The sequence below is a fragment of the Papio anubis genome, chromosome 4 (genome assembly GCF_008728515.1).
Source record: "Papio anubis isolate 15944 chromosome 4, Panubis1.0, whole genome shotgun sequence".
NCBI classification, from domain to species: domain Eukaryota; kingdom Metazoa; phylum Chordata; class Mammalia; order Primates; family Cercopithecidae; genus Papio; species Papio anubis.
The window spans coordinates 139217474-139239075 of NC_044979.1; the positions used below are offsets into that span (position 1 = coordinate 139217474).

General features: G+C 53.9%; 1 protein-coding gene across 8 annotated transcripts; it reads right to left on the bottom strand.

The window, feature by feature from the left end:
- Positions 1 to 50: 50 nt before the first annotated feature.
- Positions 51 to 14961, bottom strand: SLC12A9 (solute carrier family 12 member 9). Of its 8 annotated transcripts, none has more exons than XM_003895807.5 (14): positions 14830 to 14951; positions 13289 to 13511; positions 12913 to 13047; positions 11536 to 11667; positions 10186 to 10494; positions 8405 to 8512; positions 8185 to 8296; positions 7289 to 7446; positions 7099 to 7181; positions 6124 to 6248; positions 5782 to 5974; positions 5451 to 5625; positions 4214 to 4360; positions 51 to 1348 (listed from the first exon to the last, which is right to left on the bottom strand). In XM_003895807.5, the coding sequence occupies exons 2-14, from the start codon at positions 13467 to 13469 to the stop codon at positions 462 to 464; spliced, it is 2745 nt and encodes a 914-aa protein (XP_003895856.2). In that variant the 5' UTR covers positions 13470 to 13511; positions 14830 to 14951; the 3' UTR covers positions 51 to 461. The 8 variants fall into 8 exon arrangements, with proteins under 8 accessions (XP_003895856.2, XP_009200986.2, XP_031521399.1 ...); XM_009202722.3 differs by having other exon boundaries at positions 14826 to 14951; XM_031665539.1 differs by having other exon boundaries at positions 13289 to 13471; positions 14830 to 14950.
- Positions 14962 to 21602: the final 6641 nt, after the last annotated feature.

A 21602-nucleotide genomic window follows, 5' to 3' on the forward strand; every position in this document is an offset into this window, starting at 1 on the left:
TTCCCACCCGCTCCCTCTCAGCTACCCACCAGCACTGCTCAGCCAGCCTGTAGTGTTTTGGTCTTTTATTCATGGTCAGCAGAGTTAGAAAAATAAAACAGAACGAAAACATCACCACCCCAGTGGGCCGGTGAGTCTGGCCAAAATGGGGAAACTGAGGTAGCCCAGAGTCACGGAGGCCTGGCCCCTAGCATCAAGGCACCAGTGAAGGGAGGCTGCGGACTCCCTCCCCTGCACGGTGGGGACAGGCGCCCAGAGTTAGTGTGCTGGAGTCCCTCTGCCAAAGGAGGTGGCATGATCCCCTTCAAACCTCCCCTGGGCTCCACGTCCCAAGGGCAGGGCCACGGGACACAGTGCTTTCCTCCTCCTCCTCCTCCTCCTCCTCTTCCTCCTCCTCTTCCTCAGGATCGGGATGGGCCACCTGCCTGGGCCCTCTCTACCCAGCCCTGGAGGCAGGGGCATCAGAGATCAGTGCAGGTGACTGGGGTGACCCCATGAACCAGCAGCGTGGGGCCCAGGTCTCGGGTTAGAGTCTCCAGTAGCGCCAGATATCGGGGGTAGCGGGCGGGATCGGCGGGCGGCCGAGGCAGGTACAGGAAGGTGAGGGCTGTGGTGGGGCCCTCGGTATCCCCACCCTCCGGCCCACCCGGCCCTCCTCCTGTGCCACGCCCCTGCTGGGCCCGAACCAGGGCGTTGGCGCTGCGTGCCAGGGCCTCTGCCTCCACATCTCCCCGCCCACTGTTCACAAAGTCCCCTTCCTCCTCCGCCTCGGGTTCCCCAGCCCCAGCCCCCTCGCCCCACACCACCTCCTGCACCTCAGCCCGGATCCTCAGTTGGCTCAGCAGCGCCCGCAGCCGCCCCTCGGCCGCCCCAGGCGCCTCCCTAGGCCCCAGGCACAGGAAGATCCGGAGCCGGGCACTATGCCAAGCGGGCACCATGCCCAAGATGGTTGCCATCTGCAGTAGGAAGAGGCCGCAGACGTCCACGTAGCCAGGCCCACCCCGGGGCCGCAGCAGGTTGAGGGGCCACACGTCCACGTGGTGCAGCTGAGAGGTGCCCCCAGACCCCCGGCTCAGCCGCTCAGGGGGCAAGGCCCCACTGGCCCGGGCCAGCACCACATTCTTGTTCATCTTGAGGGCATCGGCCACCGTGGCCACGTAGTCCTGGGGACTGAGAGCCCGGGGGCTCCCAGGAGCCCGGGGAGGAGGGAACAGGGTACTCAGAGCTGGGGAACTGCCCTCCCTGGTACTGTCTGCAGGCTCAGAGAAAGCCGGGTCCGTCAGGAAATGGTCCTGCGGTGGGGCGTCATCGTAGAAACCCAGGACCAACGTGTTGGGCTTCATGCCACCTGGGGGCAGAGTGGGGAAGGCAGGAACAGACAGGAGTCAGGCTCACAGGCTAAGTTTACACCACGCTCCCACACGCTGACAGCAATGAGTGTCAGCCATAGGTATGACACTCCCACTGTGTACGGGCTCTCACGGCAACATTCTGCACATTTGCATAATGACTTTTCGTTTTTCCTAAACACTTTCACATGCATTTATTTTATTATCTCGGTGACTAATCTCCTCCACTTAAACAGGCAAAGTTCGCATTAGGATTCTTGCCACTAATGAGCACTCCAATTCTGCGGAGAGAGTAGGACGCTGTCCACTCCCGGCTTCTAGCGGGGCATCTGTTTCATGGTAGGAGATGCGAGTTTGACTCAGTTGTGCAAACCAGACACCCTGATCAGCCAAGCTGATGACCTGAATCCCCAGGGTAATAGCGTCCCAGACTCTGCTATGGAAAGATGAGAAAATGGACCAGGCAGGGCGCAGTGGCTCACACCTGTAATCCCAGCAGCTTGGGAAGCTGAGGCACATAGATCACCTGAGGTCAGGAGTTTGAGACCAGCCTGGCCAATACGGTGAAATGCTGTCTCTACTAAAAATACAAAAATTAGCCAGGCATTGTGGTGGGTGCCTATAATCTCAGCTACTCAGGAGGCTGAGACATGAGAATTGCATGAAACCGGAAGGTGGAGGTTGCAGTCAGCTGAGATCACACCACTGTACTCCAGTCTGGGCAACAGAGTAAGACTCCAGCAAGACTCCATCTCAAGAAAAAAAAAAAAAAAGAACCAGGGCTACCCAGTATGTTTACTGCAGTAAACCCTAACCCTAGTAGTGTTTACCGTAAAACCCTAATCGTGGTGGTTCATTGCATGGTATCCGCTTACCAGGGGCTGTGTCCTATAGAAAGCACTTTGTATTTTAACTTATTTGAACCTTGAAGTAATGCTATGAGGTAGGTACTATTTAGTCTCCTCTTTTTACTGATAAGGAACCCAAAGCACCAAGCAATGAAGTCACTTGCCCACAGGCTCACGGCTGGTAGGTACTGGGGCAGGTAGGTCAACGCAATCCGCCTCCACCCAGCATGAGAGGCCACACTCTGAGCCACCGAGCTGGGCATGTGCCAACCACAATGCTCCAAGTCCCTGCTGACAAGCTCTTGGTTCTTAATGTTTGAACAACCCATGTGGAATCGGATAATTGCCCCCTTGAACCAGGTTGAGTTTACAGGGAGACGCAGAGACGTCTTCCAAGACCCCTTCTCATGAAGCAAACATTGCTCAACCCATAAGTCAAATTTTCTATGATAGGAGAATCCACCATTTAAAGGAAATACTTTTCCTTTTATTGGAATAGGTTGGTGCAAAAGTAATTGCGGTTTTTTTTTTCCCATTAAAATGGCACCCCAGCACTTTGGGAGACGGAGGCGGACCTGAGGTCGGACGTTTAACATTAGCCTGGGCAATGTGGTGAAACCCCATCTCTACTAAAAATATACAAAAATTAGCCAGACATGCTGGCGTGTATCTGCAGTCTCAGCTACTTGGGAGGCTGAGATGGGAGAAGCACTTGAACCCGGAAGGCAGAGGTTGCAGTGAGCCAACATCGTGCCACTGCACTCCAGCCTGGGCAACAGAGTGAGACCCTGTCCAAAAAAAAAAGAAAACCGCAATTGCTTTTGCACCGACCTGGTATCTTCCACAGGAAAACTTTCATGAGCATTGTGGTCTCTGCACAAAAAGTGAAGACCAGGCTCTCACTCTGTGGGTCAATGATGCTTGGCGACACCCCAGCACATCTCAGCAGGTGTGAACTCCAGCTGATCTTGCAAAATAAACTAGTCATGCCCCCTCCTGAGTATTTCCCAGGGTTCTGATTTACACTGAACTGGGCAATGTGCAACACTGTTGAACTTCAGCCAGACTCTGAATAGAGAAGGAAGCATGCACTTTGGTGACAGGTACTGGTCCAGGATTAAGGGAGAAGGCAGTGACTGAGCATAGATAACCCCGGTGGCCTCAGCGCTAAAAGCTGAGAATTCACTGCTCCATCCACAAGCGTCTGCCCCACACAGCCTCTGGCATCCTTTGTGGCTTCGGGTCAGGGCGGGGCGGGGGAGACACGTTACTTCTCCTACATCCCAACCCCTTTCAAAGCCTGGCTGAATTACCATCTCTCCGCAAAACCTTTGCCGGCCATATCAGTGCATAGTGGCTGGCATGCCTTCCTCTGAACGCTGGTGGTTAAAAACCACCTGATTTGATGAGGCAGCTGGAGATTCAAATAATGCTCCATTGTCCCCAAAAATACACTCTTCAGTGCCCATGCCCCAATTTTTGGGTCAGAAAAAAAAAGAAAGAAAGGCCAGGTGCCTGTAATCCCAGCACTTTGGGAGGTCAAAGCGGGTGGGTCACCTGAGGTCAGGAGCTCAAGACCAGCCTGGGCAACATGGTGAAACCCCCATCTCTACTAAAAATACGAAAATTAGCCAGGCGTGGTAGCACACGCCTGTAATCCCAGCCAGCTACTCGGAAGGCTGAGACAGGAGAATCACTTGAACCTGGAAGGCGGAGGCTGCAGTGAGCCAAGATTGTACCACTGCACTCCAGCCTGGGCAAGACAGAGCGAGACTCCGTCTCAAAAAAAAAAAAGGAAAAAAAAAAACCGCAACAGCATTGCCAGTCCCTAGCATCTCCTATTAGACTTTATCACACACTGTCTGAGGCTATTATCTTTGAGCACCGTCTTATCTGCTCTCAACTATAAGGTCCTTTTGCAGTTTGCAATCTGCGGCTGACTCTCTAGGGGCGGAGAGCGGAGATGTGAAGTGGCCACAGAGGAGGGCCAAGGGCATCCAGGGAGGAGCAGCTCACCAAGGCCGGAGATTCGCAGCAGATGCTGAGCCCCCTGGCGCACGGAGGGTGAGAGAGTTAGATCCACAAAAGCCTTCACCTGGGCCCGGTCCACCAGGCTGAGCCATGCCCCATACTGCGGCTGTACAGGGTCCGAGGGGAGGGAGTCTACAGAGAAGATAAGGAAAGGAAGGTAGCCAGTGTTGGCCAAACTCAATGTCTCCTAGAGTCCAAATCACAGATGCGCCAAGGCAGGGCTGTGGCTGCTTGGAGGGGTCATGGGGAAGGAAATAAAATGGGAAGAGGGGCCGGGCGTGGTGGCTCAAGCCTGTAATCCCAGCACTTTGGGAGGCCGAGACGGGCGGATCACGAGGTCCGGAGATCAAGACCATCCTGGCTAACACGGTGAAACCCCATCTCTACTAAAAAATACAAAAAAATAGCCGGGCGAGGTGGCAGGCACCTGTAGTCCCAGCTACTCGGGAGGCTGAGGCAGGAGAATGGCATAAACCTGGGAGGCGGAGGTTGCAGTGAGCTGAGATCCAGCCACTGCACTCCAGCCCAGGCGGCAGAGCGAGACTCTGTCTCAAAAATTAAAAAATTAAAATTAAAATGGGAAGAGGGGCTGGTGTCATGGCTCATGCCTATAATCCCTGCACTTTGGGAGGCCAAAGTGGGAGGGTTGCTTGAGCCAGGAGTTCCAGACCAGCCTGGGAAACATAAAAAGACCTCATCTCTACAAATTAGCCAGGCCTAGGGGCTCACACCTGTAGTCCCAGCTACTCAGGAGGCCAAGGCAGGAGGATTGCTTGAGCCCAAGAGGTTGAGGCTGCAGTGAACTATGATGGCCCCACTGCCCTCCAATCTGGGTGACAGAGCAAGACCTTGTCTCAAAAAAAACAGGGGGAGGGGGACTGGTCATGGTGTCTCATGCCTACAATCCCAGCACTTTGGGAGGCCGAGGTGGGTGGAGCATTTGAGGTCAGGAGTTCGAGACCAGCTTGGCCAACAGGGTGAAACCCCTTCTCTACTAAAAATACAAAAACTAGCTGGGCATGGTGGTGTGTGCCTGTAATCCCAGCTCAGGAGACTAAGGCAGGAGAATCACTTGAACCTGGGAGGTGGAGGTTGCAGTGAGCCAAGATCATCCCACTGCACTCCAGCCTGGGCAACAGAACGAAGCTCCATCTCAAAAAAAAAAAAAAAGGTAGGGGGAAAGAAGGATGGGAGTGAGTGAATGAGTGGGAGGGCAGCTCACCAAGGTCTCCCAGGGTGACGTGGCCCAGCACGTAGAGCCCCCCCTTCTTAAGCTGGTTGGCCAACCGCAGCAGAGGCAGGGCGCCCCGGGGGTTCCCCACCAGGAGCAGCAGCTGGGGCCGCCAGAACTTCACGTGATCCTTCCGGACGTCCAGCCGGAGCAGATACTTACGCACCTGGGTACATGGGTGAGGTGATGGGGAAGTGGCAGGATCAAATACACAGCCCTGTTCAGCGCCTCCTGGACGGGAACACCAACTCCAGCCAAAGAGAGAGGGGGTTATTTGACCACCTCCCGTCTCCCCACCACCCCGCCAGCTCCGCGGGGATACCTGGTGGAAAAGCAAGGCCTGGCTGACATAGCCCCAGCTGCTGGGACCTCCTCGTGCGGTGAGCAGGGCAGCCAGGAGACCCATGAGGAGCAGGGAGCCACCGGCCGCACCAGGGCTGATGAGGAACATCATGAGCAGGCAGGAGGCCACCCCCAGCAGGCAGGTGTGCCAGGAGAACAGGCTGAAGGTGGGGCTGAGGGCATGGAGGGGAGGAGAGACAGAAACTCAGGGCTGGCCGCACCCGAGGCTGCTGTCCCCAACCCCACACCTGAGCCTCAGTCCTCCCCGTTTTCCCATTCCTTCCTTCTTCTCTCTGGGGACAAAGGCCTCTGAGTCTCTCACCGGAAGTTGGGGGCTGAGGCCCATTCCAGGCTCAGGCAGGACAGGTCCACAGCGGCATAGGCCACCAGGTAGAAGACAGTGACCACGGCAGCCAGCGTGTTCAGCTTCCCGGCCAGGAGCACCAGCTGGGCAGAGGCCAAGAGGCGTGCCATTGATCCAAAGTGCCGGTGTACCCCCAAAATGCCAGTGAACACCAGAGTGCCAGTGTACCCCCAAAGTGTCAATGAGCCCCAGAAAGTGCCAGTGAACCCTGCAAAGCGCCAGTGCACCCCCAAAGTGTCAATGAACCCAACCCCCAAAATGCTATTAAACCCTAAAAGTGCCAGTGACCCCCGTGTCAATGAACCCCGGAAAGTGCCAGTGTACCCCCAAAGTGTCAGTGAACCCCTGGAAAGTACCAGTGAACCATGCAAAGTGCCAGCACACCCCAAAATGTCAATTAACCCCAGAAAGGGCCAGTGCACCCCAAAGTGTCGATGAACCCTGAAAAGTGCCCATGAGCCCTGCAAAGTGCCGGTGTACCCCCAGTGTCAATGAACCCCAGAAAGGGCCAGTGCACCCCCACAGAGTGCCACCAAACCTCCAAAGTGTCAGTGAACCCCACAAAGTGTTGGTACATCCCACAGAGTGCCAGTGAATCCCCCAAAGTGCTGGGGCACCCCACAAAGTGCCAGTGAACCCTGAAAAATACTAATATACCCCACAAAGTGTCAGTGAACCCTGCAAAATGCCCATGTACCCCCAAAAGTGTCAGTGAACCCCCCCAGGGTGCCAATGAACCCTGCAAAGCACTGGGGCAACCTGCAAAGTGCTGGTGAACCCCACAAAGTGCCAGTGAACGCTGCAGAGTGCCAGTGCACCGCCAAGTGCATACACATCTGCCTTTGCATTTGTCTTCCAGCCTGCATCTAACTGCACCCCCATCCTGCCAGCTGGTGGGGTGAGGGAAAGGGCCCCTTGAAGAAGAAGGCTCACCTGCACCAGGCCCCAAGAATACAGTACAGCCGCCCAGGGGTTTCCGCCCCGGGACACAACCTTGGCCGGCGCCAAGATCACTCCTAGAAAAACAGAATCCATAGCAGACACATCGGCCAGGGCCTAACGGTGATGGACAAACAGACAAGGGAGGGCGTGCTCCGAGCCAGCAAGGAGGCAGAGAACCCACCAAAGAGGTCATCCCGGGCCAGGGCATGGAGGATGCGGGAGGCGCCGATGAGCGAGCTCATGGATGCTGAGAGCGCGGTGGCATAGATTCCAATCAACACCAGTGGGGGCCACAGGCTGATGGCACGGAAGAACCCATAGTCTTCCTGCAGCAGGGTCCTAGGAAGGAGGGAAAGTTGGACACAGATGATCATGTGTCATGGGGTAGGAAAATCTCCAGCCCTGATCTTAAGGATCAGACTCAGATATCAAATGTGCTAAAGGGATATGCCTGGTATTCATTGGGCGGCCTTGGATTTAATCACTCAGTGGTCATTCCTTTCTCTTTTTTTTAAGAGACAAGGTCTCACTCCAACCCCCAGGCTAAAGTGCAGTGCTATACTCATAGCTCACTGCAGCCTCGACCTCTTGGACTCAAGCAATCCTCCCACCTCAGCCTCCCAAGTAGCCAGGACTACAAGCATTTGCCATCACGCCTGGCTAATTTTTGTATTTGGGGGGAGGGTCTTGCTATGTTGCTCAGGCTGGTCTGGAACCCCTGGGCTCCAGCAATCCTCCTGCCTGAGCCTCCCAAAGTGCTGGGATTACAGGTGTGAGCCACCGCACCCAGCTGTCATACCTAACGGTATATGCACAAAAGGCCAAATATTTGTGGAAATGCAAACTGGGTAGAAAGTCACTAGCCACTCTCACTTGCAAGCTAAGTGCCTACAAAGCACTGGGTCCATGGCAGCTGCTGGCTACAGGTTGTCAATCGCTGGTAGCTACCCTCCCCCTATTTTCCCTCCACTCCAACAAGCTGGGTTTCTGCTCCCCAGTCCCCCAGCCTGTGCTTCCCTTGGTGACCCAGATGCACCAATCTTGTTCGACACTCCACCCCTGTCCCTCCCCAGACACCTGTCACAGGTGAAGCTGGAGAGGAAGAAAAGCAGGACATAGACGAAGAAGGTGTAGGCGACAGCGACGATCGTGCCCAGAGGGATCGCCCGGCTGGGGTCCTTCAGCTCCCCTGGAGAGGGGGGAGCAGAGGGAGTGAGGTCAGCCCTCCCACCGTCCCCCTGGGTCCCTCACGGTGGCAGCCCCAAACCCCCAGGAGGCAGCAGGCAGGGACTCTCACCTGACATGTTGGCCCCAGCCATGATGCCTGTACAGCCGTTAAAGAGGACAGCAAAGACGCTGGCAAAATTCATCATGGCTCCTGTGGTGTAGTCCTCAGCGTAGCCAGCTAGGAGGATCGTCCCAGGCAGGAGAGGGCATCAGCATCCCTCTCGGGGATCCAGGCCTCTTAGCCACCCTCTCCACACATTCCCACAGTCCCCTTGCACTGTACTCACTAAGACACCAGCCTGCCCCTGCACTGGCCCTGGGTCAGCCAGACACATTGCCACGTCCCCCTAATGCTCTGACATTCCTCCCTCCAGACCCTAATCCATACTCTTTTATTTATTTATTTATTTATAAATTTATTTATTTATTTAGAGACAGGATCTCGCTCTGTCACCCAGGCTGGAGTGCAGTGGCTCACTGCAACCTCTCCCTCCTGAGCTACAGCGATCCTCCTGCCTCAGTCTTCCAAGTAGCTAGGACTACAGGTGTGCACCACCATGCCCATCTAACTTTTTAATTTTTATTTATTTATTTATTTATTTATTTATTTTGAGACGGAGTCTCGCTCTGTTACCCAGGCCAGAGTGCAGTGGTGTGATCTCGGCTCACTGCAACCTCTGCCTCCCTGGTTCAAGCGATTCTCCTGCCTCAGCCTCTCAGGTAGCTGAGGTTACTGGTGCCCGCCACCACGCCTGGCTAATTTTTGTAACTTTAGTAGAGATGGGGTTTCACCATGTTGGCCAGGCTGATCTCGAACTCCTGGCCTCAGGTGATCCACCCAGCTCAACCTCCCAATGTTCTGGGATTACAGGCGTGAGCCACCGCACACAGCCTCTTTTTTTTTTTTTTTTTTTTTTTTTTTGAGATGGAATCTCATTCTGAAGCCAAGGCTGGAGTGCAGGGGTGGCGATCTTAGCTCACTGCAGCCTCTGCCTCCCGGGTTCAAGCGATTCTCATGCCTTAGCCTCCTGAGTAGCTGGGACTACAGGAGTGCACCACTGCCTCTGGCTAATTTTTGTATTTTTATTTTATGGTTTTTGGTTTTTTTTTTTTTTTTGGAGATGGAACCTCGCTCTGTCACCCAGGCTGGAGTGCAATGGCGCAATCTCGGTTCACTGCAACCTCCACCTCCCAGGTTCAAGCAATTCTCCCTCAGCTTCCTGAGTATCTGGGACTACAGGTGCAAGCCAGTGTGCCCAGCTAATTTTTGTATTTTTAGTAGAGACGGGGAGAGGGTCTCACCATGTTGGTCAGACTGGTCTCAAACTCCTGACCTCAGGTGATCTTCCTGCCTCAGCCTCCCAGAATGCTGGGATTACAGATGTGAGCCCCCACACCCAGTCTCCAGCTCTTCCCTGAGATGCTTTCCCTCTCTGTTCCCGGCTCCTGACTGAATCCCCCACCCATCTATCTCAGGCTACCTCCAGCTCCCTGGCTCCTGCCCTCCCCAGCCCATAGTCAGGCCTCCCTCTCTCCACTCCTGGGAGATCCTGATCTGTTAAAGTCATGCTGGGCCTTACTGTGCTATTTAACTGATTCCTAAATGCACGTCTCTCCTCAGCTAGAACACAAGTTCCTCTAAAGCAGGGACTGTTTTGTGGGCTTCCTCCTGCCCCGCTGGCCAAACACATGCTAGACAGGCCTGAATTAAACTGCACTGCTCTGCAGTCCAGACCTCCTGCCCACCATTCCCTCTGACACCTGTGCTCATCCAGAGATTTTTAAGGGCCCAGCCCTGATGCTTGCCCACCCCTCGCCCCGAGATTCCTGCCATGGCAGTGCCCAGCTCACCAGCCAAGTTGTCCTTCAGGGTACTGCTGTTGAAGCCGGTGAAGTGGCCAAACCGGGGTGGCAGGGAGGAGCCATTGGGGCCAGGCCGAGGGGTCAAGGGGATGTCCCTTGGCCCCACAGCCACAAAGCTGATAAGCACAGAGGCCAGGGAGCCGGAGACCAGCAGGAATGTGAGGAATGAGGCCCTGGCGTAGAGGCCAGCTCCCAGGGTGCAGACCCCACCCACAAGGCCCAGCAGCAGGGAGCCATACAGCAGGTTCCAGCCGTAGCCCTGGGGCAGGACCCGGAGCCCACTGGGCCCTGTGGCATCTGGAAAAAGGTAGGGACAGAGTTAGAAGGCCCGATCCTAAGGCACCCCACCAGCCGGGCATGGTGGGCAGCTCACGCCTATAATTCCAGCACTTTGGGAGGCTGAGGTGGGAGGATCACTTGAGTCCAGGAGTTTAAAACTAGCCTTGGCAACATTGTGAAACCCCAACTCCACAAAAACTGCAAAAATTCGCCAGGCGTGGGGAGGCATGCCTGTAGTCCCAGCTACTGGGAGGCTGAGGTGGGAGAATCACTTGAGCCCGGGAGGCAGAAGTTACATTGAGCCAAGATGGTACCACTGCACTCTAGCCTGGGTGACAGAGTAAGACCTTGCCTCAAGAAAAAAGAAAAAAAAGGGGGGGGCAGGGCGCCAGGGCTCACACCTGTAATCCCAACACTTTGGGAGGGCTGAGGCAGGTAGATCACTTGAGGTCAGGAGTTCGAGACTAGCCTGGCCAACACGGTGAAATCCCGTCGCTACTGAAAATACAATCTTTAGCCAGGCGTGGGGGTGAGTGCCTGTAATCCCAACTACTCAGGAGGCTGAGGCAGGAGAATCGCTTGAACGCAGGAGGCAAAGGTTGCAGTGAGGGGAGATCGCACCACTGCACTCCAGCCTGGGTGACAAAGCAAGACTCCATCTCAAAAATAAAAAAATAAAAAATAAAAAAAAAGAAGGTACCCAGCCCCAACCATGACCCAAAGCAAGACAAGCCCCCTCTACCCACCTGCTGTCAGAGAGACCACCTTCCCCACTTCCCTCTTAGCTCCATCCCAGCATCTTAGCTCTCCCTGGTGGTCTCTGTCAATTTTAAGAATCTTAGCCTGGTCTCTCCGATTAGATCCAAGCTCCCTGCAGGCAAGGACAATCTCAGAGATGTCCACATCTCCTGCATGATGCTGGCCACACAGCAGAAGCTCCAGAAAGCCAAGGTAATGGCTCAGTCTGCCCCTCTCCTGTAGAGGACCTTCTCCCTCATGATCCCACACTCCCAGACCCTGCAAACCCGCAGCACTGCCCAGATCGGACAGAGCACAGACCGGCCCCGAAGACGTCAAGCACAGACTCCACCAGTCCCAGCAGGGAGACGGCACAGCCACAGACGTTAGCCAGGTAGAACATGAGCCCAATGCTGCCCCCGACCTCGGGCCCCAGTGTACGGCTGATCATGACTGAAAGTGGAAGCATTAAGGGAAAAGAGACTGAAATGGACGTGAGGAAGTTGCCATAGCTCCAAGCACTTAACCTGAGTGCAGCCAGGCCCCAGCCATGTGGCTTTGCACAAGTCACTCATACCCTCTGAGTGCCAGTTTCTGCATCTGTAAAACAATCACTGCCTAACAGATGAGATTGTTAGACTAGAAATTGGCATTAACATGTAGGGCAATGTTGATCTCCTTCATTATACGAGCCTGCCTGCTGCACATTTATTAAAACTTGCCCTGCCAGGCCAGGCATAGTGACTGACGCCTGTAATCCCAGTGTTTTGGGAGGCTGAGACAAGAGGATCACCTGAGGCCAGGAATTCAAGACCAGCCTGGGAAACATAGCAAGATTCCATCTCTACAAAAAATTTAAAAATTAAACAGGGGTGGTGGTTCATGCCTATAGTGCCAGCTACTCAGGAGGCTGAGGCAGGAGGATCACTTGAGCCCAGGAAGTCAAGACCGCAGTGAGCTATGATGGCGCCACTGCACTGCAGTCTGGGAGTCAGTGTCTTGCTCTGCTGCCCAGGTTGGAGTGCAGTGATGCAATCTTGGCTCACTGCAACCTCCACCTCCCAGGTTCAAGCGATTCTCGTGCCTCAGCCTCCCGAGTAGCTGGAATCACAGGCAAGTGCCAGCATGCCCAACTAATTTTTGTATTTTTAGTGGAGACGGGTTTTCACCATGTTGGCCAGGCTGGTCTTGAACTCCTGGCCTCAAGTGATCCGCCTACCTCAGCAAGCCTCCCAAAGTGCTGGGATTAAGGCATGAGCCACCCAATTCAAACATAAGTTTTTTTTTTTTTTTGAGATGGAGTCTCACTCTGTCTTCAGGCTGGGAGTGCATGGCACCATCTGGCTCACTGCAAGCTCTGCCTCCCAGGCCTGCACCGCCTCCCGCCTCAGCCTCCTGCTAGCTGGGACTACAGGCATCCGGCCACCACACCTGGCTAATTTTTTTTTTTTTGTACTAGAGACAGGGAGCCACCCATTAGCCAGGATGGTCTCTGGGATCTCCTGACTGCGGATCCGCCCGCCTCGGCCTCCCAAAGTGCTGGGATTACAGGCATGAGCCACTACGCCCGGCAAAAAATTTTAAGAATGAAGAAAAACACTTGTCTCGCCCCTGAGCCAACAAAGGTAATAGCCCCTTCCACACCCTCCCGAGCAGGCAGAACAGCCCAGACCCCAGTCCATTGATGTTGGAGGATACAGTAGGCTCCGCCCCCCTGCACGGCTCCATTGGTGGCGATGGCACAGACAGAAAGGACGGTGAGCGCCAGGATGAAGTAGGCAACCAGCAGCATGGCCAGGGCCTGCAGCAGCCCAGCATGGCCCACCACGAACCCTGAGGCAGGAGCAGCGAGTCAGGTCACAGGGGCTCACACCCTATATCCCCCACCCCCTGGGTCTGCAGAGCTCCAGGGTGGAGCTAAATGCAAGCCCACAGGGAGCCCCTCCCCAAACCCTTTAGCCAACCACTTCTCTTGGGTCCCCCTTCCTACTCTCATCCCAGTCCCATCTCCACCTCTCCCCATCATGTCCTCCTATACTACAGTCAGTCCACACCCGCCCCAGAACCCACTCACCAATCCTCAGAAAAACAACTATGCTGAACATGGACAGGACAGTGGGCACCACCACACCCAGGAAGGTGGACAGCTTCCGGGGAGATGCCCCTCCAGGAGCCCCGGCCCCATTGAGAGGGAGGGCAGTCCCCTCCTCCCCCAGGAGTCGGTAGGCCAGCAGAGGTGAGCTCTCACTGGCCATGGCTGAGCACAGGTAGAGGAAGACACAAATGGGTTAGGTGACCTGCAAAGGAGATTATGTTGCATCAAAAGCAGCCCCACAGAGCCCACCCCCCCCCAAAGACCACTAATCAAATATCCCGAAGCCTCCCCAAAAGAGAGAGCTGCTCTCTACTAAAAATACAAAAATTGGCCGTGCTCAGTGGTTCACGCCTGTAATCCCAGCACTTTGGGAGGCCGAGGTGGGCGGATCACCTGAGGTCAGGAGTTCGAGACCACCCTGGTCAACATGGTGAAACCCCGTCTCTACTAAAAATACAAAAATTAGCCAGGCGTGGTGGCTCATGCCTATAGTCCCAGCTACTTGGGAGGCTGAGGCAGGAGAATTGCTTGAACCCAGGAGGCAGAGGTTGCAGTGAGCCAACATCGCGCCGCTGCAGTCCAGCCTGGGCGACAGAGTGAGACTGTCTCAAACAAACAAAAAAAATTAGCCAGGCATGCAGGTGCATGCCTGTAATCACAGCTACTTGGGAGGCTGAGGCACAAGAATCGCCTGAGTCTTGGAGGCTTAGGGCTGTAGCGAGCCGAGATCGCGCCACTGCACTCCAGCCTGGGTGACAGAGTGAGACCCTGTCTCAAGAAAAAAACAAAAAAAGACACAACCACAAGGAAACAGGAACGCACCCACACCCTGCTTACCAGCAACTAAAAAGAGCCCATGGGGCTGCAAATGGTACCAGCCACTGCTCCACAAAAAAAGTGGTACCCCAAACCTGTCAGCAAGGGTTTCAGGGCCACTCCCGGCTCCTGGGGGCCACCCCTTCCCCTATGTTCCTGAGACTAGGGATGGCACCGGTTCTGCAAAGGGGCAAAGGTTCTCTGACGGCACAGGCTTCTCCAGCCTCTCCTTCCTTAACTAGCAATGCAAGAGGAAGCAAATCTCCCAAAAGGGAAGTAAGTTGTGGGCAGGAGAGCCTTCGCCATCCTCTCCTTCGGTGTCCTGAGCTGCCCCTACCGAGACCCCCCATGCAATCACCGCACCCAAGAAACTTCCAACTCTTTCAAAACCCCACCCTCCGTCAATCCTCTCCCTCAACCCATCTCAATCCCCTCCCCTCGCCTTAGCCTCCCCAGATTCCTCCCATCCACACGAGGCACCCCCGCTACAAACTCTACCAACCCAAACACACCCCTCGACTAGCAAAACAGAAACACAGACAGGCTCCCACCGAGCGACACAAGGTCCCCGGGTCCTCCTCCTCCTCCCCCAACCCGGGCTCCTGCCCCTTTGCGCCCGCTGGGGTGCAAAGGAGCCAAGATCTCCTTCTCCCCGGCCAGATGCACCCCACATCTCGGGGACCGCGGGGCACTCACTCACCCACCCGCAGGACGCAGCGCTTGGGGGATCCCCGCGAGCCGGGGGGCTCCACCTCGGGCGGAGAGCGCACGGGGCCCGGAAAAGACAGCTGCGGCTACCGGGATGCCAGGCCCGGAGCCTGTCCCCACCCCCACCAGCACGCGCGCGCCATTGGTCCCCGTCCTCGGCCCCGCCCCGTGGGCGCGCCCGGGGAAGCCCGACCCTCTGTGCGCTCCCCTAGCCTGCGCGGCTCCAGCTCCACGTGCGCCCGGGGTTGCAACGCAGCCCTGCAGACAAGCGTCCCCGGCAGGGCGTGGGCCGCGGGTCTCGGAGCCTCCATCACTTAGGTGCAAACAATCGTGGCCGCGGGGACCGGACCCCAGTCCGAGCTCCGAGGCGTTGGGAGCAGCCACCCTCCAAAAGGGGGCGTGTGAGGACGGCGGAAGGCGGCAGGGAGGTGGGCGGGGCTGCGACACCTGAGCCAGGTGCGTCACCTGGAACTCCGGCCCGCTTCGTTCGGGGACTTCTGGAGTCCTAGTCCTCCAACCTTTCAAAGCCCTAGAACCTCCACCGGGTTCCAGCCTTGCCCCTGACAGGCTGCGGGGATCCTCTCTTCGCGCCCGATCCAGCGGCGCTCTTCGCTTCGGCCACCGGAGGGAGCCATTGGCCGCCGAGCTGGGCCCAGCGTCGCTTTGCACCATCTGATGCCCGCTTTCGTGCCTCCCTGCATAGTGTTCTCACCTCCAGCAGAAACCCTAGAGCCTGTGAACTCTACTGAGAGCTGAGACTCCTTTTTCACTCTTTACAGATCCCATGAACAGCAGTATCGCCTGCCAACGCGTCCTTGTGTAAAATGGGCATAAACTCGAAACTCCCTCCTAAGGTTGTGAGTTCAGTGACCTAATAGGTACTCTAGAACAACGCCTAAAAGTTCGATAAATTATCCCTTGCAAATAGCACTGTATTAAATTAGCCACTCTGTGAGGTTGGTACCGCTATTTCAATTTTTCAGATTAGCAAATTGAAGCTTGGAGAGTTTCAGATACATTTCATTTCTTTTTTTTTTTTTTTTTTTTTTTTTTTTGAATCCAGGGATTATTGCACAGGCAGGAGTGCAGTGGCGCGATCTCGGCTCACTGCAACCTCAGCCTTTCCGGCTCAAGCATCCTGCCTCAGCCTCCTGAGTGCTTGGAGCTACACAGACACACACCACCACGCCTGGCTAATTTTTAAATACTTTGTAGAGACCGGGTTTTGCCATGTTGCCCAGGCTTCTCTGGAACTTCTGAACTGAAGCGTGCGCCTGCAGTCCCAGCTACTCAGGAGGCTGAGGCAGGAGGTTCGCTTGAACCTGGGAGGCAGAGGTTGCAGTGAGCTGAGATTGCACCACTGCACTCCAGCCAGGGCGACAGAAAGAGACTCTGTCTCAAAAAAAAAAAAAAAAAACGTTTTCAGGGTCAGTTATAAGCACTCCCTTGCATACCCTGGCCTGTCCGTCACTGAACTCTGTTTCTGTAAATCTCAACCTCCACCTTACCCTGTTACTCTGTGGTTTTGCCTTGGACCTTGTCTTCATCAATGACTGCAGCCCCTCCTCTTCAGTTCACCTCTTCTACTGCGCTTATTAAAGAAAAAAATCTGACTCTTGTTAAAACAGTAAGTCAGATTTATTCAGGACTATTTTGATTGGCACCAAGATGGTGGCAAGGAGCTGGGTGTGGTGGCTCACGCCTGTAATCTCAGCACTTTGGAAGACTGAGGCAGGAGGATCACTTGAGCCCAAGAGCTCCAGACCAGCCTGGGCAATATAGTGGGACCTCATCTCTACAAAATTTTTTTTAAAAAATTGGGCCAGGTGCGGTGGCTCACACCTGTAATCCCAGCACTTTCAGAGGCCGAGGTGGGCGGATCACGAGGTCAGGAGATTGTGACCATCCTGGCCAACATGGTGAAACCCCGTCTCTACTAAAAATACAAAAATTAGCTGGGCATGGTGGCACGCACCTGTAATCCCAGCTACTGGGGAGGCTGAGGCAGGAGAATCGCTTTAACACAGGAGGCAGAGGTTGTGGTGAGCTGAGATCGCACCACTGCACTCCAGCCTGGGCAACAAGAGCAAAACTCCATCTCAAAAAAATTAAAAAAAAAAAAAAAAGAAGAAAAGAAAACAATTAGCCAGGCGTGGTGGTGCACGCCTGTTGTCCCAGCTCCTCAGGAGGCTGAAACTGGAAGATCCCTTGAGCCCAGGAGGTTGAGTGAGCTATGATAGTGCCACTGCACTCGAGTCTGGGTGACAGAGTGAGACCCTGTCTCAAACAAACAAAAAAGACTGTGGCAAGGTGTAGTGGCTTGCACCTGTAATCCCAGCACTTTGGGAGGCTGAGGCAGAAGGGTCATTTGAGGCCAGGAGTTCGAGACCAGTGTGGGCAACACAGAAGACACTATCTCTAATTTTTTTTTTTAATCAGCTGGGCGTGGTGGCACACACCTGTAGTCCCAGCTACTCGGGAGGCTGAGGTAGGAGGATGGAGGCTGCGATGAGCTATGATCCTATGACTGCACACCCATCTGGGCGATACAGCAAGACCTTACCTCAATAAAAAGAAAGAAAAGGAAGGAAGGAATGAAGGAAGGAAAGAAGGGAGGGAGGGAGGGAAAGAAGGAGGGAGGGAGGGAGGGAAAATAAGGAGGCTGGGAGTTGTGGTTCATGCCTGTAATCCCAGCACTTTGGGAGGCCAAGGCAGGCGGATCACTTAAGGTCAGGAGTTCAAGACCAGCCTGACCAACATGGGGAAACCCTGTCTCTACTAAAAATACAAAAATTAGCCAGCATGGTGGCAGGCTTCTGTAGTCCCAGCTACTCGGGAGGCTGACATGGGAGAATCACTTGAACCTGGGGTGCAGAGGTTGCAGTGAGCTGAGATCACACTATTGCACTCCAGCCTGGGTGACAAAGCAAGACTCTGTTGCAAAAAAAAAAAAAAGGGAAGGGAAGATGTTGGGGAGGGAGAGAAGGGACACAGTAGAAAGAGGGTAAGATGGATGAAAATTTTAGTCAGTCTCCTCTAGGTCATCTTTTTTTTTTTTTTTTTTTTTTTGAGACAGAGTCTCCCTCTGTTGCCCAAGGCTGTAGTGTGGTGGCGTGATCTTGGCTCACTGCAACCTCCCCATCCCAGGTTCAATTGTTTCTCCTGCCTCAGCCTTGGAGTAGCTGGGACTACAGGTGTCTGCCACCATGCCTGGTTAGTTTTTGTATTTTTAGCAGAGATGGCATTTCACCATGTTCTCCAGGCTGGTCTCAAACTCCTGACCTCAGTTGATCCACCCACCTCGGCCTCCCAAAGTGCTGGGATTACAGGCGTGAGCCACTGAGCCGGGCCTGGGTCCTCTTGACTGGGTCTCTCAATGTTGTGTTCCACTCCCTCCACATCCCTCCACTCCCTCCACATACTGCCTTGCCAGGTCTGCCTAGCCCAGTTTAGAGTGAATCTGGGAGGTTGAGGCTGCAGTGAGCTGTGATCACACCACTGCACTCCAACCTGGATGACAGAGCAAGACCCCACTAAAAAAAATTTAAAAGACATTTAAGCTAGGTAAGAAGGGAAGTGAAGGCCGGGCCCGGTGGCTCACGCCTGTAATCCCAGCACTTTGGGAGGCCGAAGCAGGAGGATCACTTGAAGTCAGGAGTTCAAGACCAGCCTGGCCATCATGGTGAAATCCCGTCTCTACTACAACTACAAAAATTAGCTGGGCCTGGTGGTGCACGCCTGTAATCCCAGCTACTCGGGAAGTTGAGGCACTCCCACCAAGGCGACAGAGCAAGGGTCCATCTCAAAAAAAAAAAAAAAAAAAAACTAACCAAACACTCTCCTTATATTAGTTGTCTATCCTAGCTCACTCTCTTTTTTCTCCTTCCTTCCTTTCTTTCTCTTTCTTTCCTTCTTTCTTTCTTTCTTGATGGAGTCGCGCTCTGTTGCCCAGGCTGGAGTGCAGTGGCACGATCTCGGCTCACTGCAGGCTCTGCCTCCCGGGTTCAAGTGATTCTCCTGCCTCAGCCTCCCAAGTAGCTGGGACTACAGGCACCCGCCACCACGCCCAGCTAATTTTTTGTATTTTTAGTAGAGACGGGGTTTTACCGTGTTAGCCAGGATGGTCTCAATCTCCTGACCTCGTGATCTACCCGCCTTGGCCTCCCAAAGTGCTGGGATTATAGGCATGAGCCACTGCACCGGCCTTTTTTTTTTTATTTTATTTAAACGGAGTCTCACTGTCACCCAGGGCTGGAGTGCAGTGGCACAATCTCGGCTCACTACAACCTCTGCCTCCTGGATTCAAGCAATTCTTCTGCCTCAGCCTCCCAAGTAGCTGAGACTACAGGCACACACCACCACGCCCGGCTAATTTTTGTATTTTTAATAGAGACAGGGTTTCACCATGTTGGCCAGGATGGTCTCAATCTCTTGACCTCGTCATCTGCCCACCTTGGGCTCCCAAAGTGCTGGGATTACAGGCATGTGCCACCACCCCCAGCCTATCCTGGCTCTTTTTAATCCCTTCCTCTCACTTCTTTCTTTTACCTTTTTTTTTTTTTTTTTTTTTTTTTTTTTTTTTGAGGCAGAGTATTGCTCTGTCACCTAGGCTGGAGTGCAGTGGCACAATCTCAGCTCACTGCAACCTCCCCCTTCCAGGTTCAAGCAATTCTTCTGTCTCAGCCTCCCAAGTAGCTGGGATTACAGGTGCCCACCACCACACCCGGCTAATTTTTGTATTTTTAGTAGAGACAGGGTTTCATCATATTGGTCAGGCTGTTCTCGAACTCCTGACCTCAGGTGATCCACCCGCCTCGGCCTCCCAAAGTGCTAGGATTACAGGCGTGAGCCAGCACGCCCAGCCCTTTCTTTCTTTTTCAATTAACTGGCCTCCAAAATTGATAACTCTCACTTTTTCTTAAACCCACTACACTTTGGGCTTTTGCCCTTCTGCAAAATGGAAAGTGCTCAGCAAGTCACCCATGCTTTCCACTTGGTCGAGGCAATGACCTCTGTTCAGTCCTCATTTTACTAAACAACCAGCATTATTTGACAGGCGTGCTCATTACCCTCTCCTTAGAACACTTTGCTCACTTGGCCTCTGGGATCCCAAATTCCTTTCTCTCCGTCGGCTCTGCTGGTTCTTCCTCATCTCACATCTTAACCTTGGAGCACCCTTAGGTGTTGTAGGAACAGCCGGGGGACCATGGTGGAACAGCAGCTCCACTAAGGACTGAAGCTCAGTCTTCAGACTCTTTTCAACAATTTTTTTTTTTTTTTTTTTTAGCGGAGTCTCGCTCTGTTGCCCAGGCTGGAGTGCAGTGGCACGATCTCAGCTCACTGCAACCTCTGCCTCCCGGGTTCAAGCGATTCTCCTGCCTCAGCCTCCCAGGTAGCTGGGACTAAGGTGCCTGCCACCATGCCTGGCTAATTTTTGTATTTTTAGTAGAGGTGGGTTTCACCATATTGGCCAGGTTGGTCTCGAACACCTGACCTCGTGATCCACCCGCCTCGGCCTCACAAAGTGCCGAGATTACAGGTGTGAGCCACTGCGCCCGACCTCTTTTCAACATTTATACCCACTCCCTTCACAATCTCATCCAGTCTCATAGTTCTATTTTTTTCTGTATTTATTTATTATTTATTTATTTTTGAGACTTGGTCTCACTCTGTCGCCTAGGCTGGAGTACACTGGCACCATCATAGCTCGCAGCAACCTCTATCTCCCAGGCTCAAGCAATCTTCCTGCCTCAGCCTCCTGACAGGCACATGCACCCATGCTGAGCTATTTTTTATTTTTTGTAGAGACAGGTTCTCACTATGTTGCCCAGGCTGGTCTTGAACTGATGGGCTCAAGTAATCCTCCCACCTCAGCCTCCCAAAATGCTGGAAAGCCACCGCATCCGGCCCAATCTGTTTTAATTCCTTCTATATAATAGTGCCTCCAAGGGTGTACCTTTAGCCCAGACCTCTACTCTGAACTTCAGACTGTATAACTAACAATCTACTACCATCTTTTTTTTTTTATTTATTTATTTTTTTATTTTATTTTTTGGGGATGGAGTCACTCTGTCACCCAGGCTGGAGTGCAGTGGTGAGACCTCTGCTCACTGCAACCTCCTCCTCCCGGGTTCAAGTGATTCTCCTGCCTCAGCCTCCCGAGTAGCTGGGATTACAGGTGCATGCCACCACGCCTGGCTAATTTTTGTATTTTTAGTAGAGATGGGGTTTCACCGAGTTGGCCAGGCTGGTCTCAAACTTCTGACCTCACGTGATCCACCCACCTCGGCCTCCCAAAGTGTTGGGATTACAGGCGTGAGCCATGGCACCCAGCTCTACCACCATCTCTGCTTGGACATCAAATGGACAACTCAAACTTGGTATGTCCAATACCAAATATTCAAACTCCCACCACCTACTCCTCCTGTGGTCCTCTCATCTCTCCCGCCACTCAGGCCGGAAACCTGAGGTTACACCGGAATACTCTCACACCCAACATCCACACCATAGACAATTCCTCTGGCCTCCACTTTCAAGTTATAACCAGTCTGCAACCACATTTTACCACCCAGTCCAAGCCACCATCACTTCTTCCGCGTTTTCACAATAGCCTCCTAACTGGTTTTCCCACTTCTGCACTTGTCCCAAAGTCTATTCTCAACTGAGCAGCTAGAGGGATGCTGTTTAAGTAACTATCCATTCCTGATGGTTGCCACCTTTCATAATTCTCCAATGACATGCCTTTCTCCTCAAAGTTAAAGCCAAAGGC